General features: G+C 39.3%; 1 protein-coding gene across 2 annotated transcripts; it reads left to right on the top strand.

Moving 5' to 3' along the window:
* The first annotated feature begins 9252 nt into the window (after nt 1-9252).
* On the top strand, nt 9253-11577 carry LOC107601338 (protein FAM84A-like). 2 transcript variants are annotated; one of them, XM_016293502.1, is made up of 2 exons: nt 9253-9367; nt 9636-11577. In XM_016293502.1, exon 2 carries the CDS (start codon nt 9676-9678, stop codon nt 10456-10458), a length of 783 nt encoding a protein of 260 aa, XP_016148988.1. In that variant the 5' UTR covers nt 9253-9367; nt 9636-9675; the 3' UTR covers nt 10459-11577. The 2 variants fall into 2 exon arrangements, with proteins under 2 accessions (XP_016148988.1, XP_016148983.1); XM_016293497.1 differs by having other exon boundaries at nt 9253-9383; nt 9639-11577.
* Nucleotides 11578-12382: the final 805 nt, after the last annotated feature.

The following is a 12382-nucleotide window of genomic DNA, read 5'->3' as shown; positions in this document are numbered from 1 at the left end:
ATGTACTGCTAAACTTCTCCAAATCTGAAGGATTTTTTTATTTTCATTTTATTTTCATTTTGGCTGAACTATTCCATTAAACAATTTATTTCAGACTCCTCAAAAAAGCTCTCCAGCTACTCTGACTCGAACATGCATGACCACCTCTCAGCCCACCGTGGCAGAAACTGGAGAACTTTCTGATTAGATCAGAGAGTTACTCACTCCAGAATGAGTCATTCAGACCACATGGCAAGAATGCCAACACGTCACATGCCTTTCACTCTCCACTGCCCCTAATCAGGAGCCCTGTTCAGCAGATGGGTGGAGGCAGGGGGCTTCCCACGAACAGAGAAGGGGAATCGCTTAAATGAGATAAGCAACAGCATGGAGGCCCTTGGCATCACTCTCTAATGAGGGAGAATTGAGTCCTGCAGGCTTTATGAGAAAACAGCTTGAGGAAGACTGAACAGAGAGGTTTTTCCAAGACCTTTCCAAATGAATTGAGGGGAGGAAATGCTAAAGGTGATTTAACCTTAAAACCTTAGTTTTCAAAGAGAATAGTTATAGTTTATTCCAGAAAAAACTGTTGCTGACAACTAAAAATGTAAAAATACATAAAACTGTGATGAATGTAACAAAAAAATACAACATTACTCTAGCAGAATAAATAATTATTACTTATAATATCCAACCAAGTCCATGATTCTGAACTTATTAGACCTCTACTCACTATATAAAAGTTGACAATGAAATATTATTTTGTATATCAACCTAAAACTTTCACTGTGAAAAAAAGTGTCCATTACAAAATACAAAACAATCAGTCTTGAAACAAGACAAACACTGCAACAATATATCTACTCATTTGAGGTCATTTTGAGTTGACCTCAAAGCAGTTGCGTTTGTTTGAAACGAGAGAGCGTGAGACTGAGGTGTGATATTAAGACATTAAAAGTAGCAGCGGTTTTATGTATGCATGAGCAATCTGACATACAGTGTAGCAATAAAAATATCTGACTGCAGTCAGAATCAAGTATTTGTAAAGAGTCGAATTTACGTGATTGTTAAGCATTACGGTTTAACTTGTGACAGTTTGGTAAGAAACACTTTTAGTTGACAACAGCTATTAAAAGTTAAGAGTATTAATATCTGAATACTGCAAAGAATAACATTTTTTGGAGCAGAAATGTCAGCTTAAGTTAAATCTGCCAATAAATGAGCTGTATCAAGAAAAAGCAAAACAGGAAGACTTTTCTCTTATCTTAAACTACATAATTCTTACTCGCTTTATATTTGTACAAGTTACTGACCCGTGTCTTTGCAAATGGATTCAAAAATTCATGCATAATTTACTTAGTGGATTTTAGTGTTTACAACTGTTTAAATGGAAGAATATTGATAAAATAAGTAAAAAATAGTTGGTTTATTTATTTTGTGGTTGCATTTGCTCTCGGTTTCATAAAATCATGCCTTCAACTAGATACATTGGCAAAACTGTAATGAGGATTTTTTTAAATAATGTATTCAGTAGCACTGTGCCAACTGCGAAATGAACTAGGCATGATTGTCTGATAGCTTTATATTCTAATTTATCTTCGCCGCAGAGACATAGGCCAGTTTACATAAAATGCAGCCACTATTGCAAATTACAAGTTTTTGCCATAGAAATGCGACCATATTAAGAATAAATCAACTAAGAAATGGTTCCTCAAAACACATTTATTGGCACAGCTAGACTTTTATTTAGCAGACAATGCATATCTGAGGGATTTTACTCATTTAAATGTATGGCTGATGCTCTTCAATTCATGGTTAGCTATTTTGAATATCAGCATTCTTAGTCTCCAATCCCATACACGTCTTTACCGTAAATCTGGTTTACTTGTATATTATTTTTGTCATGCGCTTCCAGTATGGAGCTTCTAAGGGCAAGCCTGGGGCAAAGAAAGCGCTGGGAGACTTTTTGGAGGGTAAAAATTTGGGGAACACACTGTTTTTTCAATCACAGTAACACAGACAACCTACTAAAATAAAACCACAATAACCTCTAAGTTTGAAATATCTGGTAAGGAGCACAGTCTACTGTTGTGGTCTTCACAGTCACAGTGCAATGCATCTGCATTTATGACAAATGTGCCACAAGTATTTTCCAAAGCAGTTTTAATTAACCACCTGTGCAGGATATTTACAAAAAAGAATACATCATAAAGAACTCTTTCTGATCTTGCAGAGTTATTAATCATCAGCGTTAAACATATGGCACCTTTCATTCCATTGTAATTACGGTGCAGATTATTTTTCATTAGGCATCACTCTCATCACAGATGGAACAAGCACATATTTTGAGCGTCATGAAGCTAACAGTACTTTATATCACCACAAATAACTCAGGAGAATGATTCGCCATCTTTACAAATAGAATTACAAAGATCTAAAGCTACAAATTGCACATAAAACATCTTATTGAAGTTTAGTTTTAACCATTTAATGCCTGAAGGTTTTTACAATGTTAAAATCCATTTCTTTATGCTGTTCAGCCCATGCTGTCTCAATTGTATACTGCAAGAAACCATGAATGAGCCATAGCTTTTTTCTGTGGTTTTATGGCTACAGCAAATGCTGGCTGCAATGAATTCAGAGTCACAGCTTGATACCTGTACTTTCCTGGTTGTGGTTTGAGCCAGTGTTCCTAGAGCACAGTCTTCTGCCTGCATTACTGACCTCTGCATGACCCTAGTTTCTTTCTATGCATGTTTTCTCCCATTTTGTCAGTTAACTGGCTTGGGACGGAATGGATGGATGGCCAGACAGACATGTTTTTCAAACAACATTCCGGTAAACAGAGTAATCAATGAGGTGCATAAGAGTGTGAGAAAAAGCAACGCTTCTGATGCAACAGACCTTGAGAGATATTCAGGGACATACTGTAAATAGAGCGTTAACAATGGGGACTTTATGTGGAGAATCACCAAGGATGATTCACATCTCAAGGATCAAATTTATCGTAATAGTCAAAAACATTTTCAATCTGAATGACATTCTCCTGCAACGTCCTGGTGGATTATACTTGTTAACAGATCTCCTAAGCCCTCATCAAAGAAATGTCCTACACATAATGAGATCCCTTAGGTACTGCATACACATTTAAAAGGGTCTAGAGGGTGTTGGAAGCACCAGAAGATACAACAATGATACATGTCTTGCTATATGACCTAAGTTACACATAGACCCTGTGAACCTGCTTCTAGTACTTCCAATTAAACATAATCGTCTCGTAGTCAAATTGTTCTGGGCACCATTTTTTTGCTGCCAAACAGCAAAGCCACAAACAACCCTGATGTTAGACTGAATGCAAAACTCAGGCAGCCTTTTGTTTAACGAGTCACAAGTTAAGCATTAACTTTGTGGAACACGAGCATGCGTTACAAACAAACCCAGAATAACAAAGAACCACGTTCAACAGCATTTAATTGTTAACTTTGCTTGTCTCTGAGAATGTCACGAAGCTGACACTTTAACACACACTAACTGCTTCCCCTTCAGAGAGACTAACACAGACGCTCTCTGATCTGAGAACAGGGGATCAGCACGTCTGTCAGGGGCTGTGGAAGAATAAACAACAGGAGCAAACTGGTTTTGAACGATGAAGGGGGGCAAAGGCTGTTATGTTGTCAGAGGAAATGGAATGTGCCGATCTGCCTGCATTTCCTCCTGCATGTTCTGCTGACAACAAAATATAACCCTAGTTTAGGAAAAATCCCAGCGTTCATTTTAAACACACAGACGGGTATAAACAGGGGTGGACTTTTTTGGCAGCCCTAAGCAAATTTCAGGTATGGTGCCCCAACACAATAACTATGTGCTCTAAAACGCCTGACCCGTATTTTGCGCTCGCTCTCGCTCTCTCTCTCTCTCATAGTTCATAGTTAATTTACCTCTTCAAAACTTAAGTAAATAATTAGTCAACCTGATGCTGTTCTAAAGCCATATTAGGCTTATTTTTTTCAGATCACAAAAGAAGAAATTATGTTTAAAAAAATGCTTGTACTTGTCCATTTAATGAATTGTAACCTTCTTCAATCTTTTTACAAAAAGGATTCAAATGTCATAAAATTATCCCATGCAATTCATGTTCGTAAGGCATACGGTAGGGTTTTCCAAGAAACAAATCGAAAATGTCATCTATTATCAAGTGAAAATCTCCAGTCATTGCATTTGTGCATTTGTATAAGTGTGCAGCAGTGCACGCCGGTGCGCATAGGAAAAGCACACAAGCGAGTTATTTTGAAACATAAAGACAAATAAAAGCATGACACAAAACATGATACTTTATTCTCCGAGGTTAATATATCTGTTCTGAGACCGTTAGACAGGATTATACAGCCTATAAAAGTGCACAAAGAGCACTCCCAATATCAGATGGGGCCCCCTGATCCCCCGGGGTGCGTTTTCCATCCTGGTCCAGAAAAGTTAATTATAAGTTATCTTTTTATCTGTGAGTTCTATAAACTTTCTAAATTCAAGGCTTTTTAAACTTTTTTCAAAACTTTCAGACAACACTTTGTCAAGCCAGCTTTCAAGCTTGTTTTGATAAAACTTTGACAAAACTTTTTAGTTAAAAGTTACATTTAAATGAATTTTTCTCAAACTCATTTTATTTATTTTATAATATTATATATACAAATTACAATTCTGCATCATGTTTTCTACCTTAAAGTCAATTAAGATATTTAGTTGAAATTCAAAAGGCTCTCAATTTAATTCTGAATGGTGCACAATCCTGCAAGATTTAGTACAGAAGATGCTGTTTCACAATCCACCTCAACCACAGCTTGCGTGTCAGTGTGTTAAAAAGTCCAGACAGGTGTCAGAGAAAAATTCAGTACAGTGATTGAAGGTAAACAAGTGCATTGACCAACAACTGGCAATATAATTATTGCTGAAAAGCCTAACAGAAAACACAAATTACCAGTTCCTGTCAGCACTTAGTAAAGTTGTTCACTCTTCAACATCCAAAAAGCCATAGCTCAGCTGGATTGCTTAAAGTGCCATCTTGCTGTTTTTTCCTCAGACACTTTCCATTTGGCAGATGACATGAAAATGTATTTAATCATTGTACCGGCCTCAACCCAAAGCTTATAATTTAACATCCTCTGTTAGTCTGACATACTTTCTCAGAAGAAAACGTCTATCTGCTAAACCTCCTTGCACCACCTCAGCCTCTGCATTAACCCTTCTGTCTGACAGCTAGTTATTAGCTCATTCTCTCTGAATGACCAGTCATTTTGAACTCTCATTTTTCATTAGCTCCTCACCAGGCTTTCTAATGGGTTCGGTGGCAGATAAGCACAAAAGTCTGGGTTCGAAGCACAGCAGGACAGGATATGACAGTGCAGGGCAGGGGACCTGTAAAGTTTCAGTGATGTTAAGAAAAATCTCATATGAAATGCCATGGAAGCCAGCTGGCCCATAACAGGAAACCAGTCCTGATAATAGTTATTTGTGCAGTGATAGGGTGTAGGGCTGAGAGTGTACTCCTCTCAGATAAAGGCTCAGGGAGCATGGCCTACTAATAGTATCGAAGTGTGGAAAAAAGAGGGGGTGAGTGAGGATGGCAGTGCTGAAAGCAGAGAAGAGGAGAATGAACTGTCAGTGAGCTGCCCCATCAATAGCACAGCGTTGTGGGAGTTCTACAAAAGGGCCATAAGGGAAATGTGTGAAAGAATTGTCAATACCCTCTCTCCACCCGATGTAGGAACACAATCTATAATGCCATTTCAAAAACACAACTCTTTCTTGCAGGTCTAAAAAAAGTATCTGTGGTGTCCTGCGAGAGTGAGGATTAAATTGTCATTTTGGCATGGAAGCTGAACTCGCTGTACGGTCTAAAGCAGGGTCAGGGCCCTTAAAGAACAGGCGCGGTTTGGAACGCTCACCCACGGATCTCAGAACCTGTGACTCATGACTGAAAGAGACTGACTGGCAATGTTATTGTTGTGTGTCTGTGACAGAGAATTTAAGAGCAGAGGATATTTTTAGGTCAAGCCAGATACATCTCATCCTGGGCGCATAAAGTCTGCATTTCCGACATCACCATTACTAGTAGAATCTTAATTAATATTCCCTCTAAAGAGCTTCTGAGGAACCACTTGAAGTATGAAAAAAATCTGTGACTGAGCTAAGGACAAACTGATATATAAAGCTTGCTTTTTTGAACATGCAAGAGAATATAAGCGCTTTTGGCAGGGTTAGAACAAAACTCTGCAGGGCTCCGGCCCTCCAGCAATTGAGTTTGACACCCCTGATCTAGTACATTTACACATAAGAACAATGAAAAGCAGTGTGTAACGTTTCCACTTAAAAATGTATGTGGTTAAGTGGATTTTGAATACCTCTATATGTGGTCCAGTTATCTGATCACAAAATAATTAAAAAAAAATTAAAAGAACCGACTCACACATGCCCTTTGTTCGCAAATCATACTGCTGGTCACGCTGTATGTTGTTGTTTCGCTAAAAGAACCGACTCATAAGAGTAATTTGTTTGTAAATCCGGACACACTGGTTGCACTGTGTGGCTGCGAGGAAAACTCAGCAAGATACATTTCTTGACATTATTTCACACTGTTAATTGGAAAAGACAGCAAACTCACATTTACAGCCCAGGTGGATGACTTCTTTGTCTGTTTGTTTTTTGTAATGACAGCCCTCGAACTACACGAGTTTGTGTAATGATCGTAATCAAGCACGATGTGAGAATAAATCAAAGAGCATCTTGTACTTAATGGAAGGAAAACATCTGCCCAGTTTCAATTTAGTTTAAAGTAGCTACATAGCTACATACAGTACATCTGACCATTTGTACAGAGAGTCACATGATCAAGGTCACAAATTTACATATTTGATGAGTGACCTATAAAATAATACATAATGTTTTTTTTCTTCAGAATGTTTCTTGTTTTAACTTTTAAAAAATCCTCAATCTTTTTTGTCCCCAAAGTTTAAACGGAAAACAAAATCACATATTTTTAATATAGTTTCAAGCTTTTGGACCCCTGTATATATTGCACTTTTCTATGGAATAACAACAAAAGAAGCTCTTTCAGGTAAAAACTCTATACCTGCTAGAGCAGAAGATAGATTCAAGTGTGTTTATCTGTATGCTTGCAAAATGGGTTCACATACACCAACTGCTAAACTCATATAGAGGGAATGATTAGTTATCTTGGCAGAGTTTTATGAAGCCCATAAAATACTGCTTTCTCAAAGCCTTCAGCTAGATATATTGAATGCAAGACTGCCACATGGTCATTGTTACCAAAAGCCATTTTTCTCCTGGTTTCTATTCCTCCACTCCTCTCATGCCTCTTTCCTCCTCTCCTTTGTTTGTGCTCGGCTTGTTTTCCCTGGTGTTCTTATATGATTACAGCATGCTTGTTTACGGCAAATACAGACAGTAAACCGAAGAAAAGTGTAGAAGTCCTGTGGATATTGTGTGTTGTCCCTTTATTTCCCTCACATCCTTCTCTTCCATTTCTTTTCTGTCACTCTCTTGCACATGCACCGCAAGTATTCACATACTTGACACCTGATGTACGCTGTGTACCTGAGTATGTATGTAGATGTATGTGTGTGTGCCAAAGCATCAGAATTCTTTCAGGGTCCTCTGCATCTGCCTTTCAAATAGATTATCTCTCTCTCTCTCTCTCGCTCTCTCACACCATCACACACATAGGCAGAGCATCTATATTAAACATGCATGCAGACTACATAACCACAGATGGGTGTATTACTGAGACACAAGGGCAATCCATTTCATAGGTGGAAAATTGGATCTGTCTCTGCAGAATAATTATAATCTAAATCATTCCAACTTCAAGCCTGCCACTTGAGTGCCTTGTTTGTGTGGGAATATGGGTCTGTGTGTGGCATATTATGGTAGTGAGAATGCTTTGATTGTCAATACTGTGTATGTGTGTGTGCATGCGATTGTGCATGAGGGCTGGAATTTAATTTCAGCAAACTCTTGATTATGAATGGCTGGATGATGCTGCAAGGACTTAGTCACTTGACTGTCAGAGTCTCATGACAGCTAGTGTGTGTGTTATATATGTCCTTGTGTGTGAGGGAGATAAATGAAGGATTCTGAGGACCACACAAGGCCTGACAGAAAAACAGCTTCTATCCTATGATATAGATTCAGGTCATGTTATGAATATACCCGGTTCAATGCAAGATAAGCTCAGTCCGCAGCATTTGTGGCATAATGCTTATTACCATAAAAATACATTTGATCTTGTCCCTCCTTTTATATATATGTGTGTGTGTGTATATATATATATATATAAAATAATAATCTGGGTTACAGTGAGGAACTTACAAAAGAACTGAATGGGGCCAATTTGTAAATAGGTAACACTTTATAATAAGGTTGCATCTGTTAACATTAGATAACTACATTAGTTAACATGAACTAACAGTGAAAATACTTCTAAAGAATGTATTAATCAATACTAATGTAAATATTTACTAATACATTATTTACATTAAAAGCTGTCTGTTAATATGATTTATTTTTTGTTGATTTTTATTTTTATATTTTTTATTAAACAACATTAACAAAGATGAATAAATACTTACCATGTATTGCTATTGTTACTCGTAAAGTCATCAAAAATGCTTACTAACCTTTTCTGTGTTCAAAATTATACCCAGTTTCTTAACTTAGTTGTCATGACATCACACTTAAATAGTACTTAGGTTTTAAAGAAAGAGTATGCTTTTATAAAATTGTAAGTTTTATTTTTTAAACCAAGTTTACTTTCATTGTATTTTGCGCTTTGTTTAAAGAAAATGAGGGACAAGTCAAAATGATCTGTGTGGTCATTGGTAATCAACATTATACCAACATTATGGACTGAACACAAAAACAGCACCAATAAAGTGTTCCACCAGCATACAAAAGCTCTAACTTGTTTTGACAGAGCTAATCAAGCATTCAGAAACCACATGTCCTTATAATGAATCTCTAACCTCTAATCTCTCATTTCAAGCCTAGATTTACTATTGTTACATTTGACAAATCTGCCAAACCCTTTGAGTCTTGAAGGCTGTGAACAACACAAACAGCTGTAATATTATAAGCCTCTGAGCAAAGGTTTAAGTTTTTCATGAGGGCTCTGAACCAATCGCCATCAGGAGGGCAGGTTCTGCTGGTCGGGGCGGAGTTTTCTAGACTATTTAAAGTGCGGCGGTGCAAAGTGTTAGGGAATCCAGTGTACCTTGGAGGACACGTAAGGGGGAGGCGAACGCGTTTTGTTTTGGAGACCTTACGGGATACACACAGCACTAGCACCGATGGAGAGAAAGGACCATTAGCCATTGTCGTGGGGAAATACGCAGGTACGCGTCCGTTCGCGGTGTTGTGTTGTGAACTTATTAACAAGAGCTTCGTGAGCAGTTCAACAATGATTCGCCCTTTGCCTCTTTGTGCCACGCTCTGCGCGACTGGCTTGTTTACGCGCCCAGGTGCGCGTGGTTTATTGTGTTGTGAGGTGACTTACTATGGCTGTGTACCTTGACAGCATTTTGGGCGCGTCAGAATAATTCTAGTCCGCCTCTCTAGTATGACACTCACATGGCCCTTTTGTATTTCAGAAGCAGTATTCCATGTCTCTTCTCTGCCCTGTTATTGATGGGAAACCAACTGGACCGGATCACCCACCTGAACTACAGCGAGCTACCCACCGGGGATCCATCGGGCATCGAGAAGGACGAGTTGCGTGTTGGCGTGGCGTATTTCTTTTCCGATGAGGAGGAAGAGCTGGACGAACGATCGCAGTCGGACAGCTTTAAAGACAACAACAGCCCGAGCAAAGACGGTCCGGTTGCGCTCAACGAGATCGAGTACTCGGCGTTCTGCTGCCAGGAATGTATATACTCCAAACTGCGAGAGAACGAGGACCTGAATGTTTATTCTGTGAAAACTTTATTGACCATGTGCAAACCCGGGGATCTACTGGAGTTAGTGGCCAACTCACAACCCCCGCACTGGGCGATCTTTGAAGGGGAGGACCAGGTTATTCACCTCTACAAGGGGGAGATCCGCAAGGACCGCTTGTTTGAGATCAGCTGCGGTCGGCAGGGCAGGATAGTGAACAATAGGTATCGCTACCGACCGCTGCCAGCTGATTTGGTGATGCAGAACGCGAGCGGGCACGTGGGGCTCAGCAGCGGCGAGATTTGCTGGACGAACTCGGAAAGTTTCGCAGCCTGGTGCCGTTTCGGCAAGCGGGAGTTTAAAGCGGGTGGGGAGGCGCACTCGGTCGAGCAGCGCTACTTTCTGAAGGTGCACCTGTCCGAGAGCACGGCGCACACGCTCATGTTCCGCAGCCTGGAGGAGATGATACGCGAGAGACGGCGCGTGGACGCCAGTGGCATTCTGAAGGAGCTGTCGCTGGTGACCGGGAAGGAATGAGTTCTTGGGACTCTCTGCATGCCTTGGGCAAGGGCTGCTTACATTTATTTCAGGACTTTGGGAGGGTTGTGCGTATTTGTGTGAACATGTTTTGGCAAAGACAACGCCCCTTTTGGTTGTGCTGTGAGAACCGATGGCCCCACTAAAGTCACCCTGTACCTTTAAAAAGGAAAAAGATAAAACATAAGGTGAGCCCTCAACACAGATCGCCCATGAACCGATACAGCCCCCTCAAATTCGCACCCGAGCCCTGCTGCGGCAGATGGTGACCACGATGCGTTCATATGTCTGTGGCAAGCCGTTTTGACATTACTTAAGACTAACTAGCATTTGTTTTTGTTAGTAATACTCCTTATTCACCAGTAACTATTCAAACGGTTTCTAGTATCTATCTCCTGTTGTTCTAGCAACATTTGAATAGTTACTAGTAGTGTATATTCCAATTGTTACTAGTAACATCGTACTAACAATCATACTAGTAAGACTTCTGTTTGATTACATCTGTCAAAAGCAAATGTTACTAGTTAGATGAAGAATGTTACTTGTAACAGCTGAGATCAATGGGTACTAATATCTGATTAGTAGCTTCTAGTAAACTAAAAATGGATACTAGTACCTAATGAATTGTTACTAGTCAAAGTTTAATGGTTCATATCTGAACCTCAGATCCAAAATTTGTACCATGGAATAGTTACTTGTCATTATTACAATGTTACTAACTACTATCAAAATACTAGTTGAATAAATAATTAGAGTACTAGTAAAATCGAAAAAGAGACTAGTCACTATTGGACTACTTCTGATTTAAATAAGTATTGGTAATCTTAAAGTGTATAATAGTTAGTTTAAAGGAATAAAACGGCTTGCCACATGTCTCTTATTTGACTGAACTCCAGAGCTTAAATATTAAATGTGGTGCTCCTTTATTGCGCATCTGTCCAGCTGCAATAGTTTCTCTAAAACCCCTACAGGCGATAACACACGAGCCTTTGTTTTCATTGTTGCCAACAAACGCAGCGAACACTCTTCTGTTTTTGGAGTCCATATTTTTGTATTTCAGTTAGTGCGTTAAAAAAAAATGTTTTTATTCAAATAAACGTAGATTGCCCTATGAAAATTGCGTTGGTCTCTAGCTCTTTTTCATACTGTTTTGCCTGCATACAAATGCAATAAGCGAGCACGTGCTGGCTGAGGTTGTCTCACGCGAGTGCCTAATCGACGCATTATAATTCCCACATGAACCTTCTGTAGTGTTCACAGTATCAACCATCCCCATCCCCTCATTTGATTTTTGATGGATGTATTTCACTCCAGCTGGGCAGTCGTTTGTTATCATTGCTGCATTATATGCCTTATGGGCAGCTGTTGATGCATGGAGACACTTGTCCTTTTGTTCCTGCTTATGGTTGATGATCATAAGCATGATTCTAACCTTGACTCATAGGAGATGCTTCAATCCCACCTCCAAATATTTGATTCTATATTCTGTCTGTTACTTTAATTATACAAATCATGTTTATGACTGCTCTGCTTGTGGTCCAGAAGCCATATATCCAAATTAACTGCAGTCTCCATTTTTGGCTGCAAGGTTTGCATTAAGTAATGGGAGAGCTGTGTATTTGTGTGTGTCTGTGAACATAGGCACTGTCTAGCACCAGTAAATATGGTCATGCTCTGTTTGTTTTCCTATTAGAGGCTGTACGCTGCAGCTGGGATCATTTATGCTTTGTTCAGTGGGGCTTGATTGGCCGGTTGGACCCTTTACAGAGCTTGTACTGCCCAACACTAACAAGTCATTCTGAAAATCAGTTTGTACCTGAAGCAAGGCTAAAGTCCATTTTTAGCAGGTTTACTTTTGTGCTGTCGGTTATGAGTTTGTCAAGCACATTGTAACTGAATGAGACACAATCTTTTCTAACATTCT

Source organism: Sinocyclocheilus grahami, unplaced genomic scaffold (assembly GCF_001515645.1).
Source record: "Sinocyclocheilus grahami isolate Dianchi unplaced genomic scaffold, SAMN03320097.WGS_v1.1 scaffold15.1, whole genome shotgun sequence".
NCBI classification, from domain to species: Eukaryota; Metazoa; Chordata; class Actinopteri; order Cypriniformes; family Cyprinidae; genus Sinocyclocheilus; species Sinocyclocheilus grahami.
This window is presented reverse-complemented; position numbering and strand designations above follow the sequence as displayed.